This window comes from Brassica napus, chromosome A3 (assembly GCF_020379485.1).
Source record: "Brassica napus cultivar Da-Ae chromosome A3, Da-Ae, whole genome shotgun sequence".
In the NCBI taxonomy this organism is placed as follows: domain Eukaryota; kingdom Viridiplantae; phylum Streptophyta; class Magnoliopsida; order Brassicales; family Brassicaceae; genus Brassica; species Brassica napus.
Genome location: NC_063436.1, coordinates 18,425,187 through 18,445,727, shown reverse-complemented (window position 1 = coordinate 18,445,727; position 20,541 = coordinate 18,425,187). Strand labels below are relative to the sequence as shown.

The window sequence follows — 20,541 nt, the reverse complement described above, 5'->3', positions numbered from 1 at the left end:
CTGCAAGTTCAGCGGCGGCATTTATTGTTGTTGGGGAAGACAGCATCACCGTTTGTGTCTGAATCAGTTTCTCAAGAGCCTGCGCAGTCTTCTTCTCGATGCCAGAGTAGTTCTGCTTGCTGAACTCCCTGATCACATTTTTTAGCAGCTTGAGCTTCTTAGAAACTATGAACATCGCAGAGCCTGCAACATTAAAAGAGAACCAGCTAACGCAAACAGTGGCAATGAAGTCCGGGTTCTGCAATATGAAATTATAGAATTTAAACGGTTTCTTAGATCTTATCTTGGTAGGCTCGAGCGTGACAATGATGGGAGCGTGATCAGAGAATTCAGGACTGCCAAAGAAAGCCACCGAGGAAGGGAACGCATTGTACCATTCCTCATTTGCTAGACACCTATCCAGTTTCTTGGCCAAGGGAGAGAGCTTACGTTTGTTCCACCAAGTGAACGTAGTTCCTCTATAATTCAGATCCTCCAAGCTCGCATCAGAGAGGCATTGGTTAAATTCTCGAATCCTCTTGTCCATGTTTAACGAAGTGGGTAAGGAGTGCTCGGATGGGTCTCGAATTTGGTTGAAATCACCAACTACCAGCCATGGTTTAGAGTTGAGATCGTGAGTTGTGGCCAGAGTTACGAGCTCAGACCAAAGCATGGTCCTGTCTGACGGATCGTTTGATGCGTAGATTACCGAGATGAACAGCGTGGACTGTGGGTCGGAGGGCCAGATAACTTCGACGCAGATCATCTGCAGCGATTTAGAGATCACAGTAACCAAAAGAGATGGGTGCCAGACGACCCAAATTTTTCCTAAGGGGGAAAACCCGTAGTTCTCCACTGAAGACCATCCCGGAAACAGCTGAGAGACGAATTTATTCATCTTAGCCTGCTTGACGTGTGTCTCAAGTAGACCACCAAAAAGAGGATAGTTATTCCTAAACCATTTTCTTAATCCGCTGCGGTGACTGTACTTATTTAAACCGCGTATGTTCCAGCAAAAAATGTCAGTCGACATAAATATTAATTTTTGTTGGGGCCCCTGCCCCTATTACCTTTCAGACCTGAGAATTTCTTCTTATTACGCACTAACTGGTAACCCGAATCATCCTGACTGAACTCCCCTTCTTCCAGCTCCGAATCAGACGACTCAACATCCGAGGAATCCGGTTGCGCATCAGACTGAGAGGATCTGGTAGTGGCTGATCTGCTTCTAGGGCGAGGAGATCTGAGGTAACTCGGCATGTTGCTTGATTCTCCTTGCACCTTGTCCTTTTCAGTCCCTAGTTTTGAACCTTGAGGCATAACAGTTTGGACCAACTGCGAATTGATCAACTCGTTTTGCACAGGAGAGGGTTTAACAGTAGCATTGTTGATGACCTCGGTGGTTGTCTCTACAGCTTTCCATTTCTGCTTGTCTTTGGATCTGCCTCTTCTTGTCTTTCTCCCAACTGATTCCTGCTTCTGCTTCTGAGGACAATTTGCTGACGCATGGGATTTGGATTTGCAGTGATCACAGACAGTAGCGGCCGTCGGACAGCGCTTAGTAGAGTGACCTATTTCTTTGCATAAATCGCATACCGGTGGCATCCACGGGCTAGATACCAGCACCCTGCAAATTTCACCCGAGTCGAATTGAACGTTTACAGCCTCCGGTAGGGGCTGTCTAGGGTCTATGATAGTGAACACTTTCGCCACCTCAAGATTCGATTTATTTTTTGTCATCGGATGTAGGTACTTCGGGTGACCCACCAGACCCGCAATACGTTCCAAACCGTCTTCATTGAAAAACTGAAACGGCACCTTTCTGAGTTCCAACCAAATGGGAGCAGAAGTAAGCTCGGGTTTAACTGGCACTACTCCTGGTTCCCATTTATCAACAAACATTGTTTGTCCCTCAATCTGCCACAACCGCTGGTTAACGACACGATGCTTGGTCGATGCATTAGGAATCCGAAAGAGGAACGCAAAGCCTTCCATTTTCGAGACTGCTATATCGCGGTATTGCTTGCTCCATATACCATTTACTATGTTGTGCAGGGTCCCTTGGGAGGGAGGGTCCGAGTAGAACTGACCCAAGACAAAAGGTTCCCACGACTTTCTGTGTTTCTCAATTACTGAGTTTGGTATTTTTATGCAAGCTTCACCTGAGGGAAGGGTAAAAGGTTCGCCTTTCTTCGACAGACGGTTTCCTAGACCCTTTGCGTGAGCACACCAAGTGTCGGACGGGTCCTTTGGTGGCTGATTTACTTCGTTGGTGAGCTTCGCTTCAACCGGTGGGAGCGAGGTCTTTGCCAGTTTATCAGATTCCAACAGCTGAATAGTCTGATTATTTCCTGCCGGAACATGCTGAGCATCCGCTGCGTCAAAGCATTCCATTTCATCTGGGGCTTGAGCTTTATTTGTAGCTAACTGTGAGCTCAAAGAAATCAACTTGGCATCTACAGTAACTAAAGCAACTTTGTCTGTAACCGAGGTTCTCGGTGGGGAGGCCCCAGAGATCGACTCAAAATTGATAGACTGGTTGTTGATGTTGGTAGAAGATGGATCCGACGACCTGTCGTCGATCACTGTCTTGCTAAATGGCGGAATTGAAGGGGCAAGGGCCAGATCTGGAGCACCCGCAGCATGTTGAGCAACCGCATCGGCCCGAGGGCTGGATTGGGCATCAGAAACAATCTTTGGGGCATCCATGGAGCTGGTGAGGTCGGAATCGATCGGGTCTGCCGGAGCGGAAGAGACCAAAGGCGACCTAGGAGGGGTCTTCAAAGGCGGAGATTTCGAAGGGGAAAATGATGGGGGTTTCGGCGGAGAAACCTTGGGCTTTTTCTTCTTCATTGGGGACGGCGGCGAGGTGGCGGAACCCTGACTGAGGATCCGACGTCTGAGAAGACGCCGCTGAGATGCAGACGGAGGCACTGTAGCTGGAAGTCGCCAAACGATCGCCTTAGCAGAGAGAGAAAAAGAGCCGTTTTGTTTTTTTTTCTTGAAAAATACATATAATGCTTCACATTTGCGTTAATATTTTGTTAATATTTTGTTATAACATCTTATAAGAAAAAGAATAGGAAGTTAGATTAAAAATAAAAGAAAAAAGTGTTTTTCCCAAGCAAGTCCAAACATAGAAATTGGGTTTTCAAAGAATCAGTATCATGAATTTGCGTACTGGATGTGCAGGTATTACAGTTCCATAAAAAAAGCCGTTCGAGACAATGGAGACGTAAATATCGTTGCCTGAAAACTATCGTCCGTACTGTATGAGTATTCCACGTTGTATCTGTTTTAATATTTGGGCATCATCGTTGGTTTTATTTTGATGTAGAATAAAATGATGTCTGAAACTTTATATATTTTCGATCTGAACAAGTTTATTTCGTTATGTGATTTTAATTCCTATATATACGAACCTCCAAATTGGTCGATAGATATGAGCATAAAATCCGTAATCCGAACCGAACATGAACTACAAAAATGATTCGTATCCCATCCAAAATGTAAAAAAAAAAACTCAAATAGACCTTGTAAGGTGTTACAAAACATATTCAAACCTAAAGTGTTATTAACCGAACTCTAACAGATAAACCAAAAAATCAAAAAAAACCAAAAAACCAAAAATCCAAAAAATTTGAAGAAACCAATCTAAATATCCAAACTAATATGCAAAATAAATATTTGAAACATAAACATGTAATTCAAATATTCAATTCCGTATTTCTTTTGTATGATATCTAAAAACAAATATTTAAAATTTAAATAAATACTGTTAATACCTAATTATATATAAATAAGTATTTATTTCTTATATTTTCCTTTTAAATTTTAAATTTTACTTCGGTATATTCAAAACAAACCAATATAATCCGCATCCAAATGAAATATAGTTATTTTATGAGTTTTAGGATGTGATACGAATTATAATTGAAACTGATGTGTTATATCCAAACCCGGTCCATACTTACAAAATTTTTAGAATGAAACTTAGGATATGATATAAATTAGAACAAAAAATGTTAAATGCCTAATCTAAATTCCAATGGGTAACTAAACGCCCAAATCTATTGGTTTGTTAACAATAAAAACTGGAACCTTCAAATTTTCATCGAGTTTATCAAGAGTCATTTACAGGTATTGGATAGTGCTTCAAACTGACACTCCACTTTCAATTCCAGTAAACCAAGAAGAACCAAATTGTAAGACAACTTGATTTAGAAAGTTGTTTTGTCATAGAATCAAACTTATAAGTTATGTTGAAACAGTTGTTCCATTCAAATCAGGTGATTCCCAACAGATTACCAACCAATCAAGTGTTTAATTTCACTTATATATGGCTTAAAAGTTAGTGATTTGTGTTAAACATTCTGCAGTGTATATATGAAATGTAAGTTATTTGATTTATTTTCTGATGCTAAAGTGGTTTTACTGAGGATGGTTGGTCCCTTCATTTCCATTTTCAGCTGGAACATGTTGTAGAACAATAAAGTTGATTCAAGGAAAAGATAAATGTTTAAGCCATGAAAAACCTCTTAGTCCATGCTCTAATTCCGTTCACAAAAAAGTCCATGCTCTAATCTGATGACAAACACTTGTTCCATGGAGGAGAGGCAATGGTAGAACAATGTCACAACAGTAAAAGGTCTTTGAATAAATGGTGACAACGGATACATTATACAAACGATATACAACTTGAAGAACATAAGATAAAATCAACTTTAGTTTTCTTTTATTTTCAAGTGAGAAGTTGATGTGAAACGATAGAAAGGAAGAGTCTTTGCCATTTGGCTGTGAAGGAAGTTCCTAACTTTATTCAAGTATTTTGGGTCCATCACTTAGTTAGAAACCATACTCTCAGTCTCCTTCACGAACCCATCTCCGGTCCAATCTTTATCAGATTTCAAGCCTCCCCTCTCGGTTTTTCTCTGCTCAATAGCTTCTTTCTGTCTCTTGACTAAATCTGTATGTGTTGTAAAGTACTGAAGCGAATGCCTGTGCCAAAGACAAACAAACAAGCAAGTCAACAGCAAGAGTAAGGATAAAAAATATGAAGAAAAAGTTGCTAATACCCTCTAAAGTCTTCTATAGTAGAGAAGTTGTGCTGTTTCGTAAAATCTTGAAGCTCGGCGCAGATGATTTTCACATGACCATAGCCATGTACCATCACACCGGTGCACACCTTCCAACCAAAAACAATAAAGGAAATTACATGTTTACCACTTTTATAGTACCACTTTTCATTTTTACCACCACTAATGAAACATTTTCAAAAATACTTTCTTCATTAAGTGGTAAAAAATTCATATACCCTTGTTATTTATATATAAAATAAATCATTATTTAAATAAAAAAATAAAAAAAAAATAAATAAATAAATAAAAATAAATAAAAAAATAAATAAAAAATAAAAAATAAAAATAAATAAAAATAAATAAAAAATAAAAAATGTAATTTTTTTTTTTGTTTTCGAATTATACTTTTTCAAATTCGGACTTTTTGTAAAAAAAATTTGAATTTTTTTTTCAAATTTTTTTTTAATTTTTTTTTTAAATTTCTTTTTGAAAAACGAAAATTATGTTTGAAACTATTTTTAAAATTTTTTATATATTTTTTTAAGTATTTATATATTTATTAGAATTATAAATTTCACTTTCTAAAAACACTACCCCACTCCTCAACTCTAAACCCTAAGTCTAAATTAGTTAACCTTAAGGGTATAATTGTATATTAAAAATGAGATTAAAAGTGGTTAGTGTAAACATGAAAAGTGATACTATGAATATGATATTTGTGGCAATTTCCCAAGCAATAAATGAGTTTATCAGGTAGTAATAAGAGTCCAAAAAATAAAAGCGAGGACAGTATTTGATCCGAGGAGAATGAACTCAGCTGCATCATAACCAGTTTCAACACCTCCAATACCCGAAAGCGAGCACTCTTTCTCCCCTTTTTTCCTGCTTTCTCACCGATTCACTAATCAACAAAGTGGACAGAAAAAAGAGATTCAAATTAATGCCGACTAAAGATTTTGGGTAAGTTGCGAACACGTAACGGAATCCACCTGTGAGGCTAAGATTGGGTATAGAGTTTTGCCGGCCTTGGTAGCATCTAATGGACTAGTGGACCCAATAGCACATACGTCACAATTAGACAAACGTTTGAGCAGTAATCAAATACGTGTGAATGGGAATGGACACAAGAGCCAGTTGGTGGCCCTCTCTCAACGTCTCATCGTTGGCCTTCCTTTCTCAGTTTTTGACTCTACTTTTCTCGTTTGGTTTGCCTAAGAGACCCTCTAGAATTGTCTACCGTCTGATATATGCAAATGTGGGAAAATTCTATATGCTACAGCCAAATCACTATACAACTAAAACTTAGAATAAGCTCCTGACTCCATAATACTATAGACATAGATTTTAATTAACTTTTCAGAAATCTGATTTGAAAAAAAAAACCGATTTATGAGAATATGTACAACAGTACATCGAAGGACGCACAATGACCTAATATAAATCTCATGGTCACAAAATTTTAAGAAAATTAATATTATTATTTTCCCGTCGAGTCACATTTCATTTTATGATATAAATAATCGGGTCCGATTCGCATTATTATCAAAGAACCAAACCAAACCAAAAAGTCTATTTTACAAGTAAAATTCAGATAGCTCGCCATTCTCGAAAGTTCTCTCTCTGTAATCTGCATCATCACTTTTCTTATCTCTTTTCTCCGACCAAAAATCTCTTCTCTCTCCTGTCCGAGACTAGACATGGACGCCGCGACCGCGAGTTTGATCCGATCTCCCCTCTTACCGCATGAAACTTCCCGCAACGGTACTGGATCTATCTTCCTAACAGCAAGTGGCCCTGGGTTCACACCTGGTTCAAAACTTCAACTTCGACTAAAGGTATGTCTTGATTCAAATAACCTAACATCATACCCCGGTTTTGTTCAATTGATTTTACGAACCAATCTGATTTCACACAACCGGTCGGTTTACTCCTTTTTTTCATCCACTTGCAGCAAAACTCGCTCACCAGATTCTCAAAGCCATTGCAAAGCTCAACAACAGCTTCCAAAACTCGGAGAAGCTTTGTGGTTAAAGCTTCAGCAGCATCTGATGATGCTTCCTCCAAACCAATCGCGCCGCTTCAGCTAGAGTCTCCCGCTGGTCAGTTCCTCTCTCAGATTCTGGTGAGCCATCCTCATCTCGTCCCTGCTGCTGTTGAACAGCAGCTTGAGCAGCTCCAAACCGATCGTGACTCTCAGGGACAGAACACAGATACATCATCGTCCCTGCCTGGAACCGACATTGTTCTCTACAGGTTTGTTAAAAATCAATGTTAGATCACTAGGTTGAGTTATACCTTGGGTTCCAAGAAACACACTAGGTTGAGTTATAACTTGCGTTCCAAGAAACAAACTAAGTTGACTTATACCTTGGATTCCAAGAAACAAACTAGGTTGAGTTATAACTTGGATTCCAAGAAACAAAACATAGAGGTTGAACATGTGTTTGATTCTGAATGGGAATTGTTTTTTTTTTGTTGTTGTTATGTAGGAGAATAGCTGAGTTGAAGGAGAACGAGAGACGCAGGACGTTAGAAGAGATTCTATACGCATTGGTGGTTCAGAAGTTCATGGAAGCTAACGTATCACTCATACCATCGATAACCCCATCATCAGATCCATCTGGTCGTGTTGATACTTGGCCGACCAAAGTAGAGAAGCTTGAGCAGCTTCACTCTCCCGAGATGTACGAGATGATTCACAACCACTTAGCCTTGATTCTCGGAAGCAGAATAGGTGACTTGACTTCTGTTGCGCAGATAAGCAAACTCAGAGTTGGTCAAGTCTACGCTGCTTCTGTCATTTATGGTTACTTCTTGAAGCGGGTGGACCAGAGGTTTCAGCTTGAGAAGACCATGAAGCTTCTTCCTGGTTCTGGTGGGGCTGAGGAAAAGCAGCCAGAGGACGTGTCGTCTCACCCTGAGGTCGGTTCATTTGCGGGTGGAGTTAGTGCTAAGGGCTTTGGGAGTGAGATTAAACCGTCCAGGTTAAGGACGTACGTGATGTCGTTTGATAGTGAGACGCTTCAGAGATATGCTACCATTAGGTCAAGAGAAGCGGTTGGGATCATTGAGAAGCACACTGAGGCTTTGTTTGGTAAGCCTGAGATTGTGATTACACCGCAAGGGATAGTTGATTCATCTAACGACGAACAGATAAAGATCAGCTTTGGTGGAATGAAGAGGCTTGTCTTGGAGGCTGTGACTTTTGGGTCGTTTCTTTGGGATGTTGAGAGTCATGTTGATGCTAGGTACCAGTTTGTACTGAACTAGACAAATGGTCTGTAATGAAAATGACTAATGTAACATTAAGAAAGATCCATTTTGAAAACTAAAAAATAATTAAAAGTTACATTTTAAAATTCTGTTTATGCTATTATAAGGTAATATGATTGGCAACCAATATTATATTACATTTGAAAACACTATTTATGCTATTACAAGGCAAGATGACAATCAATATCTCGCTATTTTAAAATAACTGATTAAAACAGATAATTGATTTTGCCTATATCTGCAACAAGCTTGGAACATATATAGCAGCACATAAGTGGGAGACAAATTCCTTCTTCCCCAACAACGATTTCTCTGTAATAATCTTCTCCAACAATGTGTACCCTAACACCCTTGTTATTATCCCATATTAAACCGACTTTATTATCTTCATCGATGAAAAAACTCATCGCATAGGAAAACACATCTGACATTGGTGGTATTGTTACCCCTAGGTCCACTGCCAAAAAATGATTCCACGATACACCGTTACCATTGGGTTCAATATTATCTGTGACCCATATCTCAATCTCTAATGCCCAACGCTGTAGTAGCACTGCAAGTTTATTTTCTCTAATAACGGATAATTCCACAAGATAGTCACCGTTAAACTGGAATGGTACACAAATGTTTCCAAATATCTCTTTCGAAAAATCAAAACTTAGTAAGGAACTATTGCGTACACCTTCTTTATATTCGTAAGTAAACCAGTAAGCATTTCCTTTTAGCGATACCACACGAGATATTAAGGGCCATATGCGTGTGACATTAAGGGTCCTCCATGAAGATGAGTTAAAATCATAGATTTCTTTACCATGTGTAGTATATGTATGAGTTTTTCGACCACACACATATTGGATCCTTAAAATTTTGAAGTTATAGCATGATTTCTTGTATTCGTATCCGAAAGCAAATTTATCGTATACATCGTAAGCTCTACTTGGTTCGACGACCCAATTGATTTTTCCCGTGCACGGATTCCAAACCATGGGTGTATATCCTTTGGTTATGCAAAGCAGTAAACCGTTGCAGTGAACCATGCCATTTATATATACTTGATATGGCTTGTTTAGGCTAAGTTCACCTATATCCTTTATAGATGGATCAATGTCGTTGTGAATTCCATCGACGTTTACACTAACTAAATGGACGTTAAAGTTCTTCAACATGACAACCAAATGTTGTTTTGCTGCTTTACTAAAGTGTTTTCCGGCGAATTCTCGATCATTTATTATATCATTCCACTGTTTACAAGTAGATTGTAATTGTTTTAGAGTAGTAGCCGGAAGTCTGGATAGTATCTCCTCTACCAGATCTTTTGGAAGTTCGAACATCATCATTGTTTTGGTTTTGGTCGTTTTCGTTAATGGTTCCAAATAATGGCAGTACTATCGGCAAGAAGTTATATGATTTTAACTCTTACAAGTTCTCACTCTTATATAGACCAGAATTTCAATTATATTTTTAGTCATGAGTCATAAAAACAACAACATATTTTATGTTATTTAAGATAAAGATATGATGACACATGCTTAGGTTTATAATGTAATAATATCTTTGAGTTTAAAAATCTCACTAGTGTAAAAAAGTTTAGATTTTAGATTTATTTATAGTAATTAATTAATTAATTTAGATTTGATTTTAATTAATATATTTTCATCTAATTAAAATTCATGGATTTTTGCAAATATGACTCAAAATTTCGTGTCAAATGCAAATATGAAATGTGTTTTTTTTTTTTTGGAACTTTCATTTGCTCTATTAACTCCAGAAATTAGTGTTATTCACGAAAATGCAATTTTTTAACAAAAATAAGTGTTTTACTCAATCATTCTCATCTTCATCACATATTTACAACAATGTCATTGTCATCAATACATCGATCACTATGAACAACCAAGTTGAAGTTCTTAATACACCTAAAAATTAATTTATGCTCTTCATATCTCATTTCTTATGCACATAAATCAGATCTCTTTAACTTTCTCTCTAATTCATCCCAAAAACCGCAAGATTTTGATTCCAAACTTTGTTAGATTCATACTTCATAGAGTCATTCAAGCTCATGATTTTTGGCCATTAACGAGTGGGTCATTTTGTGGGTCACTTTCGTGGTGAAGTTATGTGTGCTTGGAGAAGCTAAGTAAGATATCACACGGGTTCAAAGTATGAATTCAGAATTTTTTCAGATCTTTTCACGAACAAGACTTTTAAAATATATGTTAGTTTTGCAATTGACTAATTTGTTTGTGTGTTTAACTTTTTTTCGTATAGATATATTAGTTTTGCAATTGATCAAAATTTTGTAGGTATTTGAGAAGTTTTCTCTACTGTTATATGAAGTATTCTCACTGTTGCAAAAATCTGCATAGGTTGACTTTGAAATTGACAATTAACAGTAAAACATTTAATATTAATTAGAAAAATTTTCCAAAAGCTTTTTGCCAAAAAAGTCTTCTGGTCAAAATTTATTATGTGATTCTAGTCGTCAAATCTTGATTACAGAGCAAGGCACGGTTGATTCATCCAAGGATGAGCAGATAAAGATCAGCTTTGGTCGTTTCTTTTTGGATGTTGAGAGTAATGTAGATGCTAGGTACCACTTTGTACAGAACTAAAAATGGTCTGTAATGAAAATGACTAATTTAACATTATGAGCTTGCATCTATAGCTAAAGAGAGTGATAGGGATGATGCTCAACTAAGTAATAGAACTTAAAGAATCTTAAAATGTATGTTACAAAAATTACAAGGGAACTGAAATTTTAAGAGTTATGATCAAGCAGAGGAGTGAAGAAGCGGTGTAGAAGTAACCCATTTGCGCAAAACCTCACCAAAGACATTTTAAAAGACAATCACTGCATCTGAACGAGTGAACTGTTTAGTTCCTAAAAAAATAATCTGAGTGAGTGAGTGACCGAAAGATATTAAAGGTGGAGAAAAAAGAAAGAAAGGTTAGTTTCTAGGAAATTAATCTGTGAATGTCAAGTCGGGACACAATAAAATTGGGTTGTTTCTAGAAAAGTAACACAAAGCTGCAAGAGGAGTGAACACAAAACAAGGTCTGTGGAAAGATTTATCTAGATACATCCTGGTCTTGTTTCAGTTTTTTGGACTACTCACAAGCCGAAGTAATAATATCTATAACAGAAGGACCAGACTAATGGAGACTACTACTCTGCCTTGCATCTTTTCTCTAATTCCTCCAAATAATCAAGGTCTTTGTTGTACTTGCAGATGCGGAAAATACACCTGCCAGTGAAGGTTAGAAAAATATCAGTCAATTCAATTATATAAGTGTGAAATGTTTGGTGGTGTGTAATAGTTGGTGATGTACCAGTAGAGAAGGATCCCAGCTGCACACAGAACCACGTTCCGCTGAGCCTTGTAGATCTAACAAACAAGTAAAATCGTAAGTATGCTGACCTGAGACATCTAAAGGGAGAGGATCGAATACAAGACACGCAAATAACAGATCGAACATCCCCAAGAGTCGATTATTACAACTGACTCAAGCTCGATGTTTCAGGAACAGAGTCAGTAGGAACGGTTAGTTGCATCAACAATCAACATGACACCAGTTCCACTAAAACAAGTCCCCTTGCAACATTTTCTAGCTTCTAAACCGCAGCTAAGTTAAGCAATAGAGGATACTAATACTACTAACTCCTCTTGGGAGTCTGTTACAAAATATATAATTTGTAAAACTACTAAGAATTCAACTATTGTCTCATTCTCAGACATCTATATCTATTCAATAAACCAAAAGCAATTAATCTCAATCCTCGGATGATTATAACATTTGATACTATTTATGTTCATACTTGTTCATATATTATGATTATACAAAATGTGATGATATACTTACGGATTTCTCGTAGCGATCACGCTCTGTAGCAGTGCAAACCTCAGATGAGCACATTAGTCTATGCTCATTCTTCCAGTAAAGATCTGAAACAAACGTATCACCCAAGCAATTCACATGAGCACATACCAAAATCACCCTAATTATAGAAAGACCATATCGAACAAGAAATGGTGAGAAATTAAACGATCTACGGTAGATAGAGACAGAGAGAGGTGATCACCGAGGAGTTGAAATCCAGCAAAGGCGACGATGGAAGCGGCAGGCTGGAGAATGAGCGAGACAAGTGATACGATTCGTTTCTTCAGGAGCATAGGGTAAGGGAGAGTCAAGATCACGGCGATCACGACCTCCGCAGCAACCACGTACGATAGAATCAGCCATTGCAATGCCATCTTCTTCTTCTGGATCTCTCTCTCTCTCTTCGATCCTTATGATATGGATTCTGCGCGCGTCGGACACGTCTTTGACTTTTTTTGTTGGTTCCTTCATGATTTTTAGATGATGGGCCTTTTACGGCCCACTAGCACACCACTTCTGGATTCATTGGTGTTAACTTCTGGTACAGTTCGGTTCGATTTTGTTTGTCCACACTTTTCCGGTTTGGCCTCAGCTATGACCGGTGAAAGATTATTTTGTTTCTCGGGTTTCTGAAGAATCCAATCTGACATTAGCTTAGAGGAATCCTTGGCTAGTTACAAGTTACCACTAGCTAACCGTTTTAAAAGTAGAGGGGTTTATATTATTCAAATACAAGGATCAACATGAGATTTAATTGTTTTACCAAAAAAAAAAAGATTAATTAACTCATACATAGATAATCACCAATTCACGGCAAATGAAGCATTTAGATAGAATATTCAAATGCAAATGGCAAATGAGAATATTAGACTGATATTCTTTTTTTTTTTAGAGAGTTGGAGCCCCCAAACTTTATAAATCGTATGGCGGCTGAGGCTAATGCCTTTCTCCTGACACTGTCAGCACACCACTATCAAATCATGATTCCCAACGCGTGCAATGTTTATTTATATTAATTTACATGGTCCAAAAAGCAGAGAAGACAAAGTTTCACATTATTATTTTTCTGGTGGAAATTTCTATACATGAAATGGTGTGCCAAATAAATAAAAAACCAGTCAGTGGAAATGCAGCCAAGTTGTATGATATATAAAAGATGTATGGTTTCTCATCGCTTTATTTATCACGAAATAAGTAAAAACTATAATGGAGCCGGTGAACCTTTCGTGGGATGTGGAGAAAGAGATTTTCTCTCGGCTTCCACCTCTATCTCTTGTTAGATTCAGAACCGTATCTCAACACTGGAACGGTCTTTTAAATGACACGAAGTTCGTCAAGGTTTACTCGATTGACATCGATCTCGGCAAACCCCTTGATCCAACCATAGAGGTGCGTGAGATACCATCTGTTTTTCCTTATAAAGCTACGGACTTGACGCATACCACCATCACGTCTTGTGATGGGTTCTTGTTTCGTGACTTTTGGAAGCAAGGTGTTGCGATTTGGAACCCGTGGTTAAGACAAGTTGGTTGGATCGAGTACGTCGATAAGGGCTTCCATTTTTGCGGTGTAGGGTACGATAGGACTAGACCCGACAAGAGTTACAAGATCTTGGGGTACTTTAACTGTCTCCGTACGGTAAGCGACACTTACCAAGTAGGTTACAAAAGAATTGCGGTCTACGAGTGTGCATCTCACGCGGTGAAGTTTCTTGATGTCCCTTTCAAGCAGTGGCCCAACATGGGACCTTTGTCCTTAAACGGGAATCTCTATTGGGTCACTAGCAATCCTGATGACACTAATGAGTATCTCATCAGAAGCTTTGATTTCTCCAATGAGATGTTCAGAACCTTTTGTCTCCTTCCTTGTCGGAAGAACCATTCTCGCGATGAACTTGTCCTCGCGGTTTATAAGAGAGACGGTTTTTCATTGTTAAAGCAATGCTATGTAACGGGTGAGATAGAAGTTTGGGTGACAAAGAACAAAATCAGTGAAGAGGAAGTGGTGTGGATAAACTTGATGACTTTGCCGACAAGTAACTTACCCAAGTTAGTTAATAATCTTTGTGGGGTTAGTTACTTCATCTTTGACAAGACTCTAATCATGTGTTGTGGCGACGAAGAAACTGGAGCCGCTTGTACCTATATTGTGAGGGAAGATATGTGCAAGAAGATTCAAATAGGTCTCGGGATAGATAGGTTTTCTCACTGTGTTTATCTTCCAAATTTTATCCCGGTTCCTTCAGAATTCAAACCGCTGCGAGTTTAAAATTTGAATTTTCTTGTTTTATTACATGTCTTAATTTCATGCCATTTCCATTTCTTTGAAGGTGCTTCTGTTTTCAATTTCTTGTATGATGTCTATGTGGTTGATTTGGCAAGAAATGATAGTACACATGAGCTTTGAAAATTTTCAAAGACTTTCAACGTTGGGTTAATATATAAGATGGTACACCTTATTCTATATTTTCTTTAACTTTAGACTATAAAACAAATGTCATTTGATAATTCTGTGAATGATATGTGTTTTATACATTTTTTTCTCGAATCGATTGGAGCTGGGAATGAGCCAATCATCAAAAATTATCGGGACGATAGGAACTAAAACATTGGAAAGAATAAGGATTCCAAATATCAGAAAAGTTGATGCCTTCGGTTGCGAAGGAGAGGGGAAGAGATGAAAGTAGGTGTCGACGTACGATCTTCTTTGACGTCTTCAAGGGTTCTTTCTTGTGGTCAATGAAACAAACAAAGTTCGGCTGTTTCTTTCACCCTTTAATTGTGACATTGGCAGTTGGCTGGCGGGTTTCGTCACCTTCTTACGCTAAAAGTCCAGCAAACTCGCTTTCTTTTGTCTCTTCTACTCATCTGTTTCTTTATTTGCAAGGTTCAACATATGGCAGAGAACGAGGACCAATTTCTTGAGAAACTAAAAAAAAACTAATACAGACATGTACATACACCTCTGTTTTGTTTTTTGAAATTAAGCAGGCAGCACCTATTTTGCCATCTTTTCAACATTAACAGAGGCGTTTCCTTGAGCTCTGATATCTAATATAGCCTGCAAAGTTTTTTTCCTTCTGTTTTTTAAAATTCACATTGATATTAAATGTTACTTATCTTTTGTCCACAAGACACTCGATATATCATCATGAGCTCTTCCTGATCGCAGCAACAGTTTCTGTAATGCTTTATTCAGTATTACTGACCAAATCAAACACTAGCCTGTTTTGATCATGGTCTCAAACAAACTTCACGCCTCCTCTAATTGATATAATATGGTTTTAATGGAACTATATGTTTACGTAAAAATTTCTAAGAACTGTTATCTTATTTTTTTTCCCAGAAAATGTTATCTTATTATTATTGATTTGTGTACAGGTACTCTATTGCTAAAATCATAAAGGTGAATTTTCTTTTCAGTGTTTGGGGCTATATTAGCATGGTTTGTGAAACATTTTGCGAATAAAAATGATTCAACGCCATAAAACTTAGCAAGGTACATATTTTTTGTTTGATCTAGCAGTAAAACTTTCTTGTTAGAAATTCCAAGCCAAAATTTATAATAATTTTATGGCAAATATAAAAAAAAAAATGGAGCGACTCAAATTTTTTTTGAATAAAATATTAAATTTAATTCAAAAGAAAATATACTTTTACACCTTTTGCCACATGTTTGATGTAAAACAGAAATAGGAAACAGATCAAAGTTCACAGAGATAGTTTAAATTTGGAAATCTCCAATCTGGCGTGGTTCCTTTGTAATGACATCAGTCTCCTGACTCCTGAACAAGTTTCTAAAATCAACTGAACAAGTTGACACCTTCTCCTTAAAAAAGAAGACTTAGGAAAAAGAGCTTTACAAATAACTTGGATCATCTCCAATTATGTTATTAAAATAAAAAAGTTGGATCATATAAACAAGTTGTTTTGAATATATAAAGAAGTTGATAGAGACCTGCATTAAAGTGACAAATGATTTATTTTTGTCGACAAGTGATTTAATCAACTGAATCATGTGAATCTGTCGGTGGGAAGGAAAGTCACGGACAACTTGGTGAACTGATAAGTTCCTTACCTAACTAGTCAGTGGTATACCATATACATACATATTTTTATGGAAAAATTTCTTAAATAACTATTTTTTAGTTTTTATTCTCCAAATAGTTCATAAATTCAAAATGATCAAATTAAATTTATTAAAGAGGTACAAGACAATATAACATTTATTTTTAATTTTACTTAATTATTTATTAAATATATTAAAATAAATAACCATTAAAAAATCTTTTTTAAATTACTTTTATTCATATGTAATTTTCTAAAAAAAATTGACATAACTATAATAGGTCACATACATTTAATCCGGCTGTCTATCTTCTTTGGATTTTAAGAAGATAATACACATACACACACTATATATATATATATAATTATTTAAATTTAGTAAAATATTTATAAATATATTCATGAATTTCTACCTAAATGTATTTTAAATATATATTTATGTAAATTTACTAAATTTACTATATATATAATTATTTAAATTTAGTAAAATATTTATAAATATATTCATGAATTTCTACCTAAATGTATTTTAAATACATATTTATGAAAAAATTTACTAAATTTTATAATGATATTATACATATTTATCAATGTTCTTAAATTTTAAGAAGATATTTCTTAAATATGCACATAACTCAAATTAGAAAGATATCCCACACATTTTGAAAAGTCTTCTAAAACATTTTTTAAGAGAAATTATTTCAGGAAAAAATGACTTTGAACGAACTCTTATTTTTAGAAAAACATTTGGATTTTTTTTGGATTTTTGAATTATTATTTAAATATTTATTTTAAATCTAACTTTAAATGAGAAATTTGTTATTTTATCCCATTTATAAAATATATTTTGATCCCTTTGATCTGTATGAACTAGTTTGGAAACAAAAATATGTTTTGGAACTATTTAAGAAAATTTTTGAACTTTATTATTATAATAAAGTTATGGAGTATATTATATTGACATCAAATCAAGTATATTGTGGTAGTTATCTTGTGCTATATATTTATCTTGAAATTTTTAACTAAATTTTGTATAAATACATGTATTATATGTCAATAAATTTTACAAACTCTGATCCCAAAATTTCTCAAAAAAGAATTTCTGATCCCAAAACTATTTTTTTTTCTTTATTTTTTTCGAAACAAATTTTCTCCTTAAACCATGCATAATGGTAGTATTAAATGTTTATTTCAACAGTTGAGAGCTTACACTGAAAATGTTTAAAATTAAACATGTTATAAATTATTTGATATTGAGTTTATTCAACAAGTTGAAAGCTAAAAAGCTGTGATCCAAATGTATTCATCTTAATTACTTTAAGTCAATCATACCATAGCAAGTGAATTTATTTATTTTATTATTTTATATTAAAATATTATTTTATGTTGTACAAATATAATGTAATTTCATATGATTAGGACATATAAAATTAAAAGTGAAAATAGGGTGTTGAAATAATCCAACCAAATGTATATGTTTTATTTCTTTATCTTTTCAATAATGATTACAGAGTCTAATTGCTGCATCTGCGCGGGTGTTCAATATCACAAAACTTAATTCAATCAACTACAGTAAAAAAACTCTATAAATTAATTAGATAATATTTTAATAATTTATAAACTATTAATTTTAAAATATCTATTGTAAATTATTATTTTAATTAAAGAAGGTTATATGTTTTCAACATCTTAGATTAAACATTACAAATTTGGTTTTAATATCTTTCTTGTTAATCTATTTCATGATTTTATGTATTATGTACATGCATTTAAAATACAATTCTACAAATAACATTAAAATGTTTTGTATTACTTATAAAAATTTAGAGAAATTTGAAGATATAACGTCTTCCTTTTTCAATAGGGTTCTAACTTCAAATACGATTACATTGACAAATCGCAACTGATATTTCTGGAAATTTAATTTAATTTCGGTTCATGTCCATTTCTACAACATATTAATTTTTTTTTTGTGAAACATATAAATCGAGGAAACACAATGTCCATTTCTACAACATATTAACTTTTTTTTTTTTTGTGAAAGATATAAATCGAGGAAACACATAAAGTAAGTAAATATATCGTTCAAAAAGGAACCAGTCACATTGCAGTTAGTGGAAATGTACATGATGGAGCTGAAAAAGCCAGAAAAACTTCGGGCTTCTACAAGAGATCAAGTCGGTAATCGGTGAACAATACCAGTGTCTATCTTAGTTTATAAAATAGAGACAAAATTTTAAAGTGTTGGCTGTTAATGGGTTTGAATTTGGAATATGGCATTCTGAACTATAATACATATATATACTATTACATCAAACAATTAAATGAAAATAAGACTGTAAATAGTTTACAATATAAAATGTCGCAAGCTCATATTTCTATGGCTTTCTGTGACCAAGAGGTCCAAGCCCTGACCAACACCGCTATCAAATCATAACATGCAGTGTTTCATAAATTATTACACAAAAGAAGAACAAAAAGGATAAGATTTGTCGACATCATGAATTAGTGTGCCAAATAAAATAATTAGCCACATGCAAGCTAACCATCTAGATCCATGGTTACTCCTGTTGTTGTACATCTATAAATATGTTGTTGCTCATCTCTTACGTATTCGAGTCATAGACACGAAAGCTATATAAGTGAAAAGTGTAATGGCGCCGGAGAATCTTCCATGGGATTTGGAGGAGAAGATACTCTCTGGGCTTCCACCTCTATATCTTGTTCGGTTCAGAACCGTATCTCAACACTGGAACGCTCTTCTAAACGACACGAGGTTCATCAACAACCACTTGGCTCGTGTCCGTCCCCAAATCATTTTCCTGACCGAATCTAAGGTTTACTCCATTGACATTGATCTCGGCGGAGGTGGCGCTGATCCAACGATAGAGGTGCGTGAGATACCATCAGATTTTCCTTATCAAGCTACGGACTTGACGCATACAACCATCACAACTTGCGATGGGTTCTTGTTTCGTGACTTTTGGAAGCAAGGTGTTGCGATTTGGAACCCGTGGCTAAAACAAGTTGGTTGGATCGAGTACGTTGATAAAGACTTCCATTTATGCGGTGTAGGGTACGATAGGACAAGAGCCGACAAGAGTTACAAGATCTTGGGGTACTTTAACTGTCTCCGTACGGTTAGCAACACTTACCAAGTAGGTTATAAAAAAGTTGCGGTCTACGAGTGTGCATCTCACGCGTTAAAGTTTCTTGATGTCCCTTTCAAGCAGTGGCCCAATATGGCACCTTTGTCTTTGAACGGGAATCTTTATTGGGTCACTAGAAACCCGGAGGACACTCATCGTCATGAGTATGTCATCCGAAGCTTTGATTTCTCGAGTGAGATGTTCAAAACCTTTTGTCTCCTCCCTTGCCGGAAGAACCATTCTCGCGATGAATTGCTCCTAGCGGTTTATAAGAGAGATGGTTTCTCTTTGTTAAAGCAATGCTATGTAACGGGTGAGATTGAGATTTGGGTAACAAAGAACAAGATCGATGAAGAGGAAGTGGAGTGGATAAACTTGATGACTTTTCCAACAAGTAACTTACCCAAGTTAATCAATAAGCTTTGTGGGGTTAGTTACTTCATCTATGACAAGACTCTAATCATGTGTTGTGGGGACGAAGAAACTGGAGCAGCTGGCATCTATATTATGAGGGAAGATATATGCAAGAAGATTCAAATAGATCTTGGGGTTGTTAGGTTTTCTCACTGTGTTTATCTTCCAAATTTTGGCTCGGTTCCTTCAGAATTCAGACCGCTGCGAGTTTAATTTTTGGCTTTTCTTGTTTTATTACAAATCTTAATTTCATGCCATTTTCCCTTTTTAGAAGGTGCTTCTGTTTTCAGTTTCTTGTATGTTGTCTCTATGTGGTATGATTATTTGAAAGGAAAAGTCCACTCTCGTGCTAGTTGAGTATTTGTGGCAAAATGAAGCAACTCAAAATTTGAAATATACCATTATAAAGTCTTGTGAGGAAGCCTAGTAATATGCTCAATATATTTAAGCTTAATGTAATGAGTATTTCTGCAAAGAAGTTGATCTCTAGTTCCTTGGCTTGTACTCTTTAGTCTTAGTTATCGTAACATTGAATCGTAAGTTATACATTGTTAGATAAGATAATTACAAAGAAATTAAAATCATTGTTGGAGAAAATAGATTTTGTCTAACTTCATGAGGGTGATTTAGTGGTATGCTGTATGCAGATTTTTGGAGAGATTCAGGTTTATAGCAAGCAATCTCACAACACTAAATATG

At 35.8% G+C, this 20,541-nt stretch overlaps 5 protein-coding genes across 5 annotated transcripts; 3 read left to right on the top strand and 2 right to left on the bottom strand.

Annotated features, from left to right (window-relative positions):
- Positions 1 to 4,610: 4,610 nt before the first annotated feature.
- Positions 4,611 to 5,213, bottom strand: LOC106444119 (dihydropyrimidine dehydrogenase (NADP(+)), chloroplastic). The gene is made up of 2 exons (XM_013885641.3): positions 5,055 to 5,213; positions 4,611 to 4,977 (listed from the first exon to the last, which is right to left on the bottom strand). The coding sequence occupies exons 1-2, from the start codon at positions 5,147 to 5,149 to the stop codon at positions 4,821 to 4,823; spliced, it is 252 nt and encodes an 83-aa protein (XP_013741095.1). The 5' UTR covers positions 5,150 to 5,213; the 3' UTR covers positions 4,611 to 4,820.
- A 1,381-nt stretch (positions 5,214 to 6,594) lies between these two features.
- Positions 6,595 to 8,416, top strand: BNAA03G34760D (UV-B-induced protein At3g17800, chloroplastic). The gene is made up of 3 exons (XM_013881055.3): positions 6,595 to 6,892; positions 7,009 to 7,310; positions 7,547 to 8,416. The coding sequence occupies exons 1-3, from the start codon at positions 6,755 to 6,757 to the stop codon at positions 8,325 to 8,327; spliced, it is 1,221 nt and encodes a 406-aa protein (XP_013736509.1). The 5' UTR covers positions 6,595 to 6,754; the 3' UTR covers positions 8,328 to 8,416.
- Positions 8,417 to 11,272: 2,856 nt separating this feature from the next.
- On the bottom strand, positions 11,273 to 12,863 carry BNAA03G34740D. The gene is made up of 4 exons (XM_013885642.3): positions 12,415 to 12,863; positions 12,195 to 12,277; positions 11,664 to 11,719; positions 11,273 to 11,578 (listed from the first exon to the last, which is right to left on the bottom strand). Exons 1-4 carry the CDS (start codon positions 12,584 to 12,586, stop codon positions 11,500 to 11,502), a joined length of 390 nt encoding a protein of 129 aa, XP_013741096.1. The 5' UTR covers positions 12,587 to 12,863; the 3' UTR covers positions 11,273 to 11,499.
- A 521-nt stretch (positions 12,864 to 13,384) lies between these two features.
- LOC106444121 (F-box protein At3g17710-like) lies at positions 13,385 to 14,631 on the top strand. The gene has a single exon (XM_013885643.3). The coding sequence runs from the start codon at positions 13,419 to 13,421 to the stop codon at positions 14,478 to 14,480; it is 1,062 nt and encodes a 353-aa protein (XP_013741097.1). The 5' UTR covers positions 13,385 to 13,418; the 3' UTR covers positions 14,481 to 14,631.
- Positions 14,632 to 18,521: 3,890 nt separating this feature from the next.
- On the top strand, positions 18,522 to 20,256 carry LOC106444122 (F-box protein At3g17710-like). Its single transcript, XM_013885644.3, has one exon. It carries the CDS (start codon positions 18,934 to 18,936, stop codon positions 20,053 to 20,055), a length of 1,122 nt encoding a protein of 373 aa, XP_013741098.2. The 5' UTR covers positions 18,522 to 18,933; the 3' UTR covers positions 20,056 to 20,256.
- The last annotated feature ends 285 nt before the right edge of the window (positions 20,257 to 20,541 follow it).

Excerpts from the sequence above, each read along its gene's own strand:
- LOC106444119 (XM_013885641.3), bottom strand. The coding sequence starts at position 5,149 with ATGGTACATGGCTATGGTCATGTGAAAATCATCTGCGCCGAGCTTCAA. Across the intron at positions 4,978-5,054 it reads ACTATAGAAGACTTTAGAGG|GCATTCGCTTCAGTACTTTA; the intron begins GTATTAGCAACT and ends TCTTTGGCACAG.
- BNAA03G34760D (XM_013881055.3), top strand. The coding sequence starts at position 6,755 with ATGGACGCCGCGACCGCGAGTTTGATCCGATCTCCCCTCTTACCGCAT. Across the intron at positions 6,893-7,008 it reads AACTTCAACTTCGACTAAAG|CAAAACTCGCTCACCAGATT; the intron begins GTATGTCTTGAT and ends ATCCACTTGCAG. Across the intron at positions 7,311-7,546 it reads ACCGACATTGTTCTCTACAG|GAGAATAGCTGAGTTGAAGG; the intron begins GTTTGTTAAAAA and ends GTTGTTATGTAG.
- BNAA03G34740D (XM_013885642.3), bottom strand. The coding sequence starts at position 12,586 with ATGGCATTGCAATGGCTGATTCTATCGTACGTGGTTGCTGCGGAGGTC. Across the intron at positions 12,278-12,414 it reads TGCTGGATTTCAACTCCTCG|ATCTTTACTGGAAGAATGAG; the intron begins GTGATCACCTCT and ends CGTTTGTTTCAG. Across the intron at positions 11,720-12,194 it reads GTGATCGCTACGAGAAATCC|ATCTACAAGGCTCAGCGGAA; the intron begins GTAAGTATATCA and ends CTTGTTTGTTAG.
- LOC106444121 (XM_013885643.3), top strand. The coding sequence starts at position 13,419 with ATGGAGCCGGTGAACCTTTCGTGGGATGTGGAGAAAGAGATTTTCTCT.
- LOC106444122 (XM_013885644.3), top strand. The coding sequence starts at position 18,934 with ATGGCGCCGGAGAATCTTCCATGGGATTTGGAGGAGAAGATACTCTCT.